Source organism: Typopeltis vanoorti, chromosome 19 (assembly GCF_054136105.1).
Source record: "Typopeltis vanoorti isolate ZY-2024b chromosome 19, IOZ_Tvanoo_1.0, whole genome shotgun sequence".
Taxonomy (NCBI): domain Eukaryota; kingdom Metazoa; phylum Arthropoda; class Arachnida; order Uropygi; family Thelyphonidae; genus Typopeltis; species Typopeltis vanoorti.
In genome coordinates this window covers 104688080-104702700 of record NC_143567.1, presented here as the reverse complement: position 1 = coordinate 104702700, position 14621 = coordinate 104688080, and the positions used below count along the sequence as shown (strand labels likewise).

At 33.2% G+C, this 14621-nt stretch overlaps 1 protein-coding gene across 2 annotated transcripts in view; it reads right to left on the bottom strand.

The window, feature by feature from the left end:
* Positions 1 to 6692: 6692 nt before the first annotated feature.
* Positions 6693 to 14621, bottom strand: part of LOC150096421 (uncharacterized) — a 63205-nt gene continuing 55276 nt past the window's right edge. For both annotated transcript variants that reach the window (XM_090408847.1, XM_090408846.1), the window contains exon 4: positions 6693 to 10705. In XM_090408847.1, coding sequence (XP_090264973.1) covers positions 8431 to 9975 — 1545 coding nt within the window. In that variant the 5' untranslated portion in view covers positions 9976 to 10705 and the 3' untranslated portion in view covers positions 6693 to 8430. The remainder of the gene's footprint in view (positions 10706 to 14621) is intronic.

The window sequence follows — 14621 nt, the reverse complement described above, 5'->3', positions numbered from 1 at the left end:
ATATGATTTGTTCACTACAACTTTTTCAGGATTAATACGGGCTTCACTATGACTAGATATGTTTTGTATCCTTTGTAGATTATTAAATTTCCGGATAAGAGTATACTTATTGTTTTGTATTCGAGTGGCTTGTGCTTCACTGTTAATGATAAAATCATGTAAGTTATCATTATCCATCATTTCTTCAAGTTTTTGAGCTAAAGATCTTTTAATGGTGAATAAAAAAGCTAAACAACGTTTTGTGTCTGAAATTCTTGCGCTGAGGAGATCCATCTTAGCTTTACGATAAATTCTTTTAGCGCGTTCCGTTGTTATTTTTTCATGAAAAGAGATGAATTTAGGAAAAACTGAATGGAACTTGCAACGTTTGAGAAATACTAACCTGTTTATTTTCAGGCGTATTTTCTTCAATGTTTTTTTAAAATTCCTTTTTATGTTAATTAGAGATGCCTCGTCATTTAGGCTATAGATGTGATTATATGCTTCAACTCGGTTGTTGTGATACATTTTTATAAATAGATTTAATGACTTAAAAACCAAGATTACTTATAAAGATTTAAAAAGAATAATACAACTAGTTTCGGCTTATAATAGCCTTCATCAGGTATTTCTTAAAGGAAGAGAATAGTAATAAACATTGGAGTATCTAAAAACTGGAAAATACAGGTAAAAAATCGCCATACATAATTGATACATTAAAAACGTTGTATTTTTTCAAGTTGTTCTACTAACAGGCGTGCCATTGTTTATTGCAAGTATGCGTGCAGACGCAAGTGAACGCCAATATTGAATAACTGCAGCATGGCTATCTGGGATGTTATAACTCAAATTGTTGTTTAAGTGGGCAGGATTCAGAAGGATTTCCCTTGATTCTATAATTTTTCTCTCAAATTCATCATCACAGCGAAAAATATTTTCTGATCTATCCCAGCAAACGGAGTGGCTTTGTTGATCATCATTAGGATTATTTGAAAAAAGAACATGACTGGAACACACACATACACACACACACACACACATATATATATATATATATATATATATATATATATATATATATATATATATATATATATATATATATGTGCATGCATGCGCTGGTGCGTGTTTGTATTGATGCAGTACTATATTCTGTAATCTACTTGTGGAAAAAAAATAAAAATTAAATAAAATTTCATTGTTGTAATTATTTGTCTCCAAGCTTTGCCCCGCCCACTCCAGACAGGTCCTTGTTTTTGTTTCTTTTTTTATTTTCCAGGTCTGCAATCTCCCATACGTTACTATACCTACACGATATCAACAAGTTCGAGAGATTGGGAGAAATGGTTGATATTGCTTTTGAAAAAAAAAAAAAAAAAAAAAAAAAAAATATATATATATATATATATATACACCTTAAATATTTCGAAAGTTAAATATTAATTTAACTTTCTCGTACAAGTAACTTGTGAAGTTACCCACACGCTTTGTCTAGTGCTTGTTGTATGTAAAGTTGTAACTTAATTCACCTCATCACACGTCCCTTTGACAAGCATATATATATATATATATATATATATGGATTTTTCTTCCTGTAAATTTAAGAAAAACGACCGTAGAACCCACATTACTTCAGACACTAACATATCCTGCTGTAGTTAGGTACCAAGAAATAGCAGCACTTGTTTGCATATCTCTTCATCGGTGGCAGCTTCTAACCAGAGATGGTAATAGGTCTGTTATCTCTGAATGGCTACTAGTGGTGACTGAACTGCCCACTCAGTCTCCAAAAGCTAGATAGCTTTAAAAGTCCTCTCCTACTCCCTATAACGAAATAAGTCTCAGTCAACTCGTAGTAAAGGTTGCATAAGCTCTGATCACTTCCCTATGCGTCTGGCTCCCACGACCTCAATAAAGGTCAAAAATGGTCTGGGTAGTGACCATTCCCATAATACATAGCATTATACATGTCTGCAAGTAGATGTGCTTTGTATTATGGGATACTGAGGCAAGTGATCAGAGCTTATGCCACCTTTACCACGAGTTGCCTCAGACCTGAAATTACTTCAAGGGCAAACTTATATCTAAAATATAATATAATATTAAATATAATATGAGTTCATTAATTTTTCCTATGTATGGAGACTTTTGGGCTATACACTGTATATAATACATTTACAAGCTTGGAAATCTTATAATATTTCAAAGAGATCATCTGGATCAGGGATTCTCAACCTGGTTGTGGTGTTGCAAGCTCATTTGAGATTGGGAAGAAAGTGGCAGGCACCAGTATTTTTTTCTATGAAAATATATGCTTGCTTTACATATCAAATGATGACAATTAACAAATTAACTATGAAAGTAGGACAAATAATGTAACATTTATCATAAAACTATACATTAAACCATCACACAATAAGCAAAAACATTTATCTTAATTCTGGATAAAACAATAGTTTTCTTCCCAGTCGTTGATTTTATAGGTTCGTTGTTTTTCATTTGGATTACTCATTTTGGGTCAAAAAATGTCCCAAAAATGTCAGTAAAATTGTAAATTATATTCGTGCAAGTGGGCTTAATCATCATCAATTTAGTAACTTTCTAGAAGATATAGAAAGTGAATATAGCAATCTACCTTATACTACCAGGACTGAGGTAGCAAATTATAGACCAATCAATATATCGGGTGTAGTGGTTAAAGTTCTGGAGAAATTGATAAAAATTAGAATTCAAGACTGGGCGAACAGCAATATGATACTTTATAAGGGGCAACATGGTTTTGTGAAGGATAGATCTTGCCTTGGCAATTTGCTCACTTTCTATAATGAAGTAACAATGGAGTTGAATAAAGGAAATCCTTTTTAAGTGATCTTCTTGGACTTTGCAAAGGCATTTGACAAGATTCCACATGGAACTCTGTTGCATAAATTGGAGCAAATGAGTATGTATCCGAGACCAGTGATTTGGATTAGAGGGTGGCTAATGGATAGATATCAAAGAGAGGTTTATGGTGGAGCAAAGTCCAGTAGAAGGCAGGTGACTAGTGGTGTGCCTCAGGGTTCAGTCCTCTGTAATTTAATTTGTACATCAATGATATTGGGAATTGTTCGAACGGAGATATCCATTTGTTTGCTGATGATGCAATCTGGGAAGAGCGATAGTTAATTCAGATGATTTGAATATCTTATTGGATGACTTATAGGCTGGTGGTTTGGGCTAAACTAAATGGCTGCCAGTTAAATGTGGGTCAAGTGTAAGGTGATGCACCTCGGAAGGATGAGATCACATGCTGTTTACTATATTGATAGAACTGAACACGAGGTTGATGAGGTTATGGACTTGAGGTATTGTGGACAAAGAACTTAAGTTTCTAGGGCATATTGCAAAGGTTGCAAAACTTCACATCAGATTACATGGTTATTGAGGACCATGCTGACAAGCAGGTATAAGGAAGTGATTGTCCCACTTCACAAAGCATTAATAAGACCTCATTTGGACTATTGTGCACAGATCTGTCACCTGGATTTCTTGGTGATGCGGAAATGGTGGAGAGGATTCAGAGGCGGGTTACGAAAATTGTTGCAGGCCTGTGGGATATCTCCCACGAGGAGAAATTGAAGGTTCGTGGGCTTCAAAAACTAGTTGATAGACGTATGAGAGGAGATATGATAGAGGCATATAAATTATTAAATTAAAAAGGTTTTATAGGATTGATACTGATAACCTTTTTAAGACCAGTGAAGGAAGGGAGAGAACGAGGGGTCATCCCTGGAGATTGTGTAAGAGTGTGGTTAACAAAGGTGTTAGGACTAGATTTTTTGCTTGGAGGGTTGTAAATGAGTGGAATGCATTGCCAGAGATGGTTGTGAACGCTTCATCAGTGAATGAGTTTAAGGGGAAGTATGACAGGTATTGTGTGAATAACGGTTATTATGTCAATGTTGGGTCTCTGCAATGAGTCTTTTGACTCCATGGAGGCACTTTACATAATAATAATATACAGAAATTAAATGGCTTTCCACTCAAAGTTTTAAAGCGATTCTTCGAAATGCTGGACGAAATTACCATTTTTTTTAGAATCGAAAATTGACTAATGTGAAATATTAAAAAATGGTCAATGGATAAAGAACTTGGCTTTTTCAGCTGACATTACAAGTCACCTTAGTCAACTTAATCTTAAGCTACAATGCAAACATCAAGTAGTTACCATGTTATTTGAAAATTTCCAAACAGAAATTATTACTTTGGCAAAAACAAATTGAAAAAGAAATTTTATCCCATTTTGAATGTTTCACCTGTTTACTTCTCTATCGATTGATGTTGAAACTGTTGATGACAATTTACAGTTGAAATTAATCGAAATTCAGTGCGATTCCGTACTGAAACAGAAATATATGGATGTTGGAATTCCAAAGTTCTATAATTGTTTATCAGCTGATCGATATCCCCAATGTCTCATGTGCAATTAAGGCGTATTTTATGTATGTTCGGAAGCACATATTTATGCGAACAACTATTTTCAATAAATCTGCGGAAAGATCAAGATTAACAGATCAGCATGTACAAGAAATATTGAAAATGACTACAGCTCAAGAAATTCAACCAATTTTTGAAGATTTCGTTATTGAAAAACGTCAAGTTTCTCCAAAAACATGTATAATTTTATTTAAATATGTAACTTTATATTTGATATGTATTTTTGTAACATGGTTGTATTTTGTACTTATATACTCTAATGGTAATATTAAAAAATCTGTTTCTTCTTTATTTCGAGATTTTTTTTCTGTTACGGCCAGCGGCTTGATGTTTATTTCTTAATTTGGCCTGTGGAGGTAAACGAGTTTGACATGCCTGCTTTATGCTGATGTTAATATTGTTCATTTTAATTATCAAATTTGTATATCATTCGATAACATGTTGGAATGATGATGAAATTATTTTATAAGATTAATTCTTATGAATTTTATAGTTTTCATGTGCAAATATGAAGTTATTTATACACTGGTGGCTCAAAGCTAAGGACGATCTACATTTTTATCTCTATATAAAAACATTTTCATCCCTGCCTTATGTGAAGATAAGTTTATTGCCAGCAACGTAATAAATTATATCGCACAAAAATTTGTTATAAATTTCGTACAAATTGAACTGTATATTGAATTTTTAATGGATAGAAGATTAAAGATACTCAATCGAGTAGGAGAATTTAAATAATACGATTAAAGGGAGTATTTGAATCTGGAGACCAAAAAGAGTCGTGTTTATTGTGATTACAAGTGTTATAATTGACATAATTAAACTGCGGATAATAATATTACAAAGCCCAATGTCAGATCATTATATAAGATGAACAAGTATAAATAAAAAGAAATAAATCAGCTAATGGCTTTTATTCCATTATAGGAAAAGTCGATTCCGGCTTGGCGTGATTTAGTTTTTGGAGACGGAGTAAAGTTTAATCTTACCTCGTAGCCAATCAGCGATAGCTGGCCAAAGACCATCACTGAATTTAAGCGGCAACCAGTGAAGAGTTTGCAAACAAGTGGTGCCATATCGTGATACTTCGGCCTAAAACAATATGTTACTCTCTGAAATAGTGTGGGTTCTAAAGTTGATTTTATTAGTTCTTCGGGAGAAAATTCTGCCTGCCCATAGATCGACTAACTCAGGAATTAGTGGAAGGCTTAAAAAACTTCTTCTGTTGAGTGACTGGAATTAACTTAAGACTTTTACAGCAGGCTTGCGCAATCGATACGAACGTTACTTTCCACTGAGCTACGCTGGCGATTAGGTATTATAAAAATGTCGAATGTTATCCATTATATAAAAGTAGACATCGTAACAACATTGGATTAGGAGACAATTGGCGCCAAGGAATACATCGCTGGGGAGTGAATGCTACATTATAAATAAAGCTTGTGTGAGGACATCGTGTATATATTAGTATTACGTAAGTGTAGACATGGTAACCGTCTTAATCATCTTCAAGAGACTATGGTCTGTGTTGCTATGAGGGGTAACATCAGCAGTGTATCTGAGGAGACTTGTTTTTAAAGGGATCTAGAAAACTTTGGCTTTGTTGAGTACTTCTTGTGATTTTATGACTGCTAGATGACAATATCCTTCAAGGTATTGCTTACAGCAAATACTTCTCCTTTTCTTCCAGATTGGCGACATTGAATGTAATAAGATACGAATATTAATTCACCAATGGAAACGAGTTCAGAGATTGGATTATTGATTTACATAAACCACTACAAGGATAAACAAATCAAAGAGATCAGAAAGACAACGAGAAAGAGGGTGCAACAAAATCTGAAACCAGAGGTAAAAAAAGTGAAGAGAGCTAAAATTGCAAGCATTATCAGACTACAATAAACACTTGTGTCACTCATAGGATAGGAGTTATATATAAAGAATAAATTGGTTAAGGTGGCTGTGCTTGTTTGAGAATATCTAAGCAAGTCTACAAATGCGAAAAGTGGGAAATCTGACAAATTAACAGCTTGGTTAACTTTTGTACTTTTTACATCATATATACTAATCCTTAAACCTAATTTGAGCTATTTTGACATAATTAGCTTCAGAACTCTTAAACGTGGCATTCATCATTTCCATTTTCAAGGAAAGTGTTTCATACTTTACCACTGAGACCTTAAATAGTTTATGTATGCTTTAACAACAATAACAAAAACAACAATAATTCACAACAGAACACTCATGTTTTATTTCTTTTTAGCAGTATATTTTTTTTTACATTTAAATAAAAATGATTCAATAATGTTTGACTAAACACAGTCAAGCACACATATTTTTAAAATCGGTACACAGATATCGATTATGTACAAATGATCAGCTGCAATTTTCGACGATCTATAAATACTAATCATGTACAATATTTAGTAATGACTGTTCTTTACTGTAACGCAATCGATGTAAAGTAAACATAGATAGATAGAGATTATTTGGCCAAGATTTGCAGTATTTCTAAGAGTTAGAGTGTTCACTGTACAACGGAGCAAGATTAGGACCTCTTAGTCCATGAGAATAAAGATTAAAATAATTTCTTTATTTGAATTAAAACATTTTCACGCCATTTTAATTTTTCTGCTATTCATCCTTTAAAATAATTTATTAAATGCGATTTCTTGAAAGGTTGCTTAACTAAAAGATATATGATTTGAGACAGATGCGAAGGGAAGAGTCACATTATTTGAAAGCTTATGTATTTATCATGAATTCATCTCATGAAATTAGAGTGTAAAATATTTTCGAAATTCCATATTGCAAAATATCCCGTTACAAGAGATACATCAGTTTTTCGTATTATCGCAATTCATGACGTGTAAAAGATTAGGTAAGCGTAAGAAAAGATCGTCGAAACTGAAATTTTTTTTTCATGTTATTAACCATCTTCTTCATCATATCCACAAGGGATGGTAAAAATAAGAATAAATGAGAACGGCAAATCGCAGAGCGTGTATTAAGAGAATGTGTTAGTTGTTTATATTTTCTTATCCCAAATTAAAAACAAATCTTTGGATTACCTAGAATTAAATAATTTTGAAGTTAAACTAAAAAATCAGAGATGTATATTAGAACAGTTTCTCATCACAATGATTTGCTTGGTGTTTTCTTAGTTGATACATTTCAAGAGTTTTTCATTAATGTGTGTTCGTGTCTTTTATGATCTTTTCATTGTAAAAAGTTCTTTGCACAAATGCGTTGAATTGTTTCCTATTATTACGAATTCTAAAGTGCTCTTTTAAATATTCTTTAAAAGAAAGTTTCTTACGACAGATTGTACTTCGAAGTTTTTTCATTAGTTTGAATTATTAAATCTGTTTTAATAAATAAATCTCCTGAATTAAAATTTTCTTTTGTCAAATAGTAAATTCAAATGGTTACTCATTGGTATTTATGCATAAGTGTCTTCTAAGCTGATCTGAGTGTGAAATTTTCGTTTTACAGATTGTACAATTATATGGTTTCTCATTAGTGTGATTTCCTATGTGCCTTTTAATACTGTATGACTGAGAAAATTTCTTCTCACAAATTGGACACTCAAAGGTTTTCTCATCACTGTGAATTCTTATGTGATTTTTAAGATTTTCTAATATAGCAAATTTCTTTTCGCAGATTGAAGACTCGAAGGGTTTCTCATTAGTGTGAATTCTTAAGTGCCTTTTAAGATTGTAAGAAAGAAAATTTATTTTCACAGATTGGACACATGAAGGGTTTCTCATTACTGTGAATTCTTATGTGCTTTTTAAGGGTGAATTCTTATGTGATTGTTAAGATTTTCTAATCTAGCAAATTTCTTTTCGCAAATTGAACACTCGAAGGGTTTCTCATTATTGTGAATTCTTAAGTGCCTTTTAAGATTGTAAGAAAGAGAAAATTTATTTTCACAGATTGGACACATGAAGGGTTTCTCATTACTGTGAATTCTTATGTGCTTTTTAAGGGGTGAATTCTTATGTGATTGTTAAGATTTTCTAATCTAGCAAATTTCTTTTCGCAAATTGAACACTCAAAGGGTTTCTCATTATTGTGAATGCTCAAGTGCGTCTTGAGTGTTGATGTACTTTTAAATTTCTTAGAGCAGACAGTACACTCAAATGGTCTTTCGTTAGTATGACTTCTGATGTGTAATTTAAGAGAATTTGAATAAGAAAATTTTTGGTCACAAATGGGGCACATGTAGGGTTTTTCATTAGTATGCAATCTTAAGTGTGTTTTCAGATTTCCTGAAGTAGAAAATTTTTTATCACAGATAGTACATTCAAAAGGTTTCTCATTAGTGTGAATTCTTAAATGTAGTTTAAGGTAATTTGATTGAAAAAATTTCTTTTCGCAGATTGCACAATTATATGGTTTCTCATTAGTGTGAATTCTTATGTGCCTTTTAATTCTGTATGACTGAGAAAATTTCTTCCCACAAATTGGACACTCAAAGGTTTTCTCATCACTGTGAATTCTTATGTGATTTTTAAGATTTTCTAATATAGCAAATTTCTTTTCGCAAATTGAAGACTCGAATGGTTTCTCATTATTGTGATTTCTTAAATGTCTTTTAAGCTGATCTGATTGTGAAAATTTCCTTTTACAGATTGTACAATTATATGGTTTCTCATTAGTGTGAATTCTTAAGTGCCTTTTAAGATTGTAAGAGAGAGAAAATTTCTTATCACAGATTGGACACACGAAGGGTTTTTCATTACTGTGAATTCTTAAGTGTGGTTTAAGTTGAGATGGGTGAGTAAATTTCTTTTGACAGATTAAACAATAATATGGTCTTTCATTAGAATGAATTCTCAAGTGAATCTTGAGTGTTGATGTACTTTTAAATTTCTTACAGCAGACAGTACACTCAAATGGTCTTTCGTTAGTGTGACTTCTGATGTGTAATTTAAGAGAATTTGGATATGAAAATTTTCGGCCACAAAGAGGGCATATGTAGGGTTTTTCATTAGTATGCAATCTTAAGTGTGTTTTCAGATATCCTGAACAAGATAATTTTTTATGACAGATAGTACATTCGACAGATTTCTTATCGTGAATTCTTAAGTGTGATGTTAGACTTCCTGAACTAGAAACTTTTTTATGACAGATAGAACATTCGAAAGGTTTCTCATTAGTGTGAATTCTTAAGTGTGTTTTTAGATTTCCTGAATAAGAAAATTTCTTACCACAGATAGTACATTCGAAAGGTTTCTCATTAGTGTGAATTCTTGTGTGAATTTTAAGATTTCCTAACCGAGAAAATTTCTTTTGACAGAATGTACAATTATATTCCTTTTCATTAGAATGAATTCTCAAGTGCACCTTAAGATATGATGCCTTCTTAAATGTTTTCCCGCACATACTACACTCGAATGATTTTTCATTAGTATGAAATCTCATGTGTGTTTTGAATTCCCCCGATTGTGAAAATTTTTTGTCACAGACGGTGCACATAAAGTGCTCTTCCTTAGCTTGAATTCTTGTATTCATTTGAAGCCTTTCTGAGTGAGAAAAGTACTTCTCTCAGTAGTGATGAAAACTTAAATGTGTTTTCTGATATCAAACAATCTGTTTCTCAGATAGACCATGGAAAAAATTCTGATTAGTATCAATTCTTAAGGGTTGTTTTTGATATCCAGATTAAAATTTGTTATAAGTATTACACTCGAAGGGATTCTACTGATTATGAATTCATAAATGATCCATGAAACATTTTGATTATGAAAATTTCTTATCATCAGTATCACATAGAAGAAAGGCCACTTATTTGAATGATTTGTTAATTGTGTTTTGAAGATCTGCTGGCTAAAATTTCTTTCAACTAAAGAATTCTGTTAATTTCTCATACAAGTTCAGCACATTCAACGTTTCTTAATATTTCGAAAATCCATCAAGTATTCTTCATTCAGTTTCTTTTTAAAAACACTCATCTTTCATTAGAGTATGGTAATTTATTATCTTCCTTCTGGGTTTTCTCTTTTTTAATCCCTCAAATCAATGTTCACTGCCCGTATTCTTTGGAAAAACCGCTAATTTCTACTTGTTTCTTTACAGGATTTTTTAGAGGAAATAATGCTCGCTGATTTCACAGTACAGCACTTCCTTTAGTTCAAATAATTGCTTCCGCTAGTTAAGGCTGAATTTAGATTTCCTGAATATTTTTTATTAGTTTTCGGAAAATATTCTTTATTTCAGCATTCCGTTTTCATTCAGTATGGATCTGTACAAAAGGGAAAAAAAAAGCATTTCATATTCAATATGCACACAATAGAAATGGAAAGCACTGTATTTGTAAAGAGAAATTATGAGAGAAATTGTTTTCTAATGCTCTGATTTTGAATACATTTATATTCTGTTTTATGTAATGAAGTAATATTCACTACTTTTCTGCAATATTTGTAGTATTAGTTTCGTGGGGGTAAAGAACGAACAAACAAACAAAACAACCAAAAAAAAAAAAAAAATGGTATCCGTAAGAAAAAAGGTTTCGTAAATCTACAACAGAATAAATAGCTCACATACTGACAGACATGTATGCGCATTTGAATTATTGCCATTAACTCCAATAAACTACTGAGGAGATAAGTAAGACCTCTCTTTCATCTATTTAAAAAATGTGACACGAAAACAGTGCATTAAAACCTTTTATTTTATTCTTCTTACCTAGTTTCAGCGTTTTCTTAACTTAGCAATTTAAATATGACTGGTTTAAGAGTATTAATGTGTATTATAATCTACCTTATTCAGTAGTTATGGCTTACCTTAACTACAGTAAATGGGACTTTCCCACTGTATGTTTCGTTATTTTTTTCATGACCTCGTTACTTACCGAAATTCTTTATTTCTTCTTGGATAAAGCAGAAGATTATGTACTTTGTGGGTTTCTTTGTAAGATTTTCTAACAGCACAAGACAACGGCCCAACTCCAAATCTTCAAATGAAATCATAAATGACCTGGCCAGCAGTCTTGTACATAAATTACAAGTCGACTTATTATTTACACCAAGATTTCAAAAATTAACAATTCATAAAATGTGACATCCAACACGCTGTTAATAACAGAAAAGTGTTTATAAAAGATTCAAGTATTTTAGACCAAACAGCAATTCATTAAATTGAAATTGCATAAATCGCATCTGTGTATGCAGTCAGCTACCATTTCATTATTGTTACATTTTTTTTCCTTTCTTTTTAAGACAGTAACACCCATGAAATGTCATAAAGCCACGGCACTAAAGGTAAATTGATCAGAGAAGACAGCTTACAGGAAAACATTCCTTGGCATTCGCGCGTTGCCTTATTATTAGGCTGATCATACCTACCGTTTTCGTATTTCCCAGCTGTCCAGTCGTTTTCATAAAAATGTAAATTTTGTACCATTTTTAATAAAAACAATACTTTAGTATTGGTCAATCATAAATTATTATTCGTAACCTATAATCGTATATCAATATCAGGGATACCAGGAATTTGCATAACCATGGAGTCGCATTGTTCGATACTAAATATCGATATCTGCAGTGATTTATCTAGGGGGGAAAAAAATGCATGTTGGCAAAACTTGCGCATCTCGAACGCGCCGTCTGTTTTGCTGTAGCTTTAGTTTTTTGTTTTGCTTCTATGCTAACCGGTGGCTTTGTTATACAATGCCAGTTGTTTAAATTTCATATTTTTAAAAGCTTTAAGATGCAATGTCAAAGAGGCGAAAATGCAGTTTTAATCATGATCTCCAGAAAGAATTCAAATTTATTAAAATGGACAAGCTGTGTGATGGAACAAAAGTGGTATGCTAACATTGTAATGTTGGCATACCACAATTTTTTTGTTTGTCATGGAGGCAGAAGCGACATCAACCAACATCTATGCATTCAGAAACATAAGAATGCTGAAAAGACCAGTTAAAAACATCAGCTCGTTTATGGTGAGACGTGATGGTGAAAGTGATAAAATTACAGCAAGTGAAGGCTTGTCGACATTGATGAATAAAATTTATGAACGAAAATTTTCTTCAGCACGTACCAAATCAGAAGCAATAGTTACAAACGTTTTATCACCATATATATTGAGCAAAGTAATAGAAGATTTGAATAAAACAAAAAGGCTTACAGTCAGTTTAGATGCATCAAACAAAAAAAGACAGCAAACTTTTTCCAATCGTTGAGCGGCACTTTTTTGCCAAAAAGTATAATTTGTTCTGTGATTGTATTATTAAAATTGTCTCATAATTGCTTCTTTCTTAAATCCTGTTTGGCAAAGTTCTGGATAACAGTCGCTGAGGCACGGAAGGTCGTATTTTATTTAGTGATTCGTTTATTGTTGTCCATTTTTCTTTAATTTTACAGGTGTAATAATGTTATTTAATTCAGCGTATTTTGTAATAATGTTATTTAATTCAGCATGGTGTTGAACTAAGGTCGGCTACTGAGAAACTGGCACAAGACATGGACATACAGTTCCAGGCGAGTGATGGGTGGCTTTGGCGCTTTCGTAAACACCATAGCATCACGAACAGGCAAACATGTGGTGAAGCAATGAGCGCCGATATGGAACAAGTTGAGCCCTCCAGAAAATACACCAGTGAAGTCATCGAATATGAGGGTCTTATTCTGTCTAAAGTTTACAATGCAGATGAGACCGGCCTGTTCTATCGTGGTGTTCCCGAAAATACCCTCGTGAACAAACATGATAGCACACCTGGCCGCAAATTAAACAAGGAGCTCATTTCAGCCCTAATTTGTGCTAATTCCGATGGTAGTCGGAGGAGCAGGAAAGCCTCGTGCTTTGAAGAATATTATGAACCAGTTGCCTGTCATCTATTCCAGCTCAAGGAATGCCTGGTTTACAAGTGACTTTTTTTCCCGATTGGTTTTTCAATCACTTAATACCTGAAGTACAAAACTACCAAAAAGAGGTCCTGAAAATCTCTCCTGAAGATGTAAAAGCTTCTTAATGATGCATTAATGCATCCTAATGCTGAGAAGTTAGTTAGTAGGGATGGAAGAATAAAATATATCTTCCTTCCTCCAAACACCACTTCTATAATTCAGCCTATAGACTAGGGAGTCATTGTTGCCTGCAAGAGGTTGTATAAGAAGTTTCTTGAAGAGGTTATGGTTGTCTTCTTGGAGAACGAAAATGATCCCACATTAGATACAAGAGGAGCCAAGACATTTCAAAATTTGCACCCATACAACATCAAGTCCGCCATCTTTAATCTTGATGCCGCTGTGAAGGAGATAAAGAATATAACATTGGATGGCTGGACCAAGCTACTGAACGGGAGTGAACCAGAATACAATTTCAGACTCTTTGAAACCTTTGATCCATGAAAGTTTGATGCAAGCTGGGGATAATGTCAGTGAGAATGACATTGAACAATGGCTAAACATCGACGAGGATGACCCAGGCTACCAAATTCTCAGCCAGGAAGAGATTGCTGAAAATGTTCTACGGGACGATCAGGAGGATGACAACCAGGAAGAAGAAGCGGTTCCAGCTGGTCCAAAACTATCGGTGGTTAGAGAACACATGGCATGTCTCGTTCATAGGCGTGTCTTCAGATCCAGAGGTGATTGCTTTTTATTTTCCGCAATTTCGATCGTTAATTATTAAGAAACAGTATAAAAATAGGGAGCAACTGAAACTTGCTCCTTTTGTCACGCCCAGTCCTCAGTAAAATGGTATTTACATAAAAATGTGATTATTAAAATATAGTAATACCACTGAAAGCGATTTATTTTCCTATAGAATATAGGAAAATAAATCGCAAAAATTCCTAAAATTTGCCACTTAACGTACTTTCGATTTTACGGACAACCCCGAGCCCCCAATAGTCTGTTAAATCGAGAGTTTACTGTATTAAAATTTAAAACTTTAAGTCACTAATTGATCTTTTATTTCTTCTTTATGCATGTTGAAGATATCTTTTAATGTTTCAATTTCTTTTGCTGTTGACTGCCTGAGTTCTCCAAGAAGGGATCGCATTATTCAGGAAATGAAATCTGTTAAATCAGGTATTTTGGATGGGTCGCTTTTATTCAGTGATTTGCTGGCAACAGTTTGGGTCTCTGCTTTGTTAGTTTTGTTCGTTCTCTGCACGAGCTACAAACCCACTGACTCTTCACTTCGAGGGATTT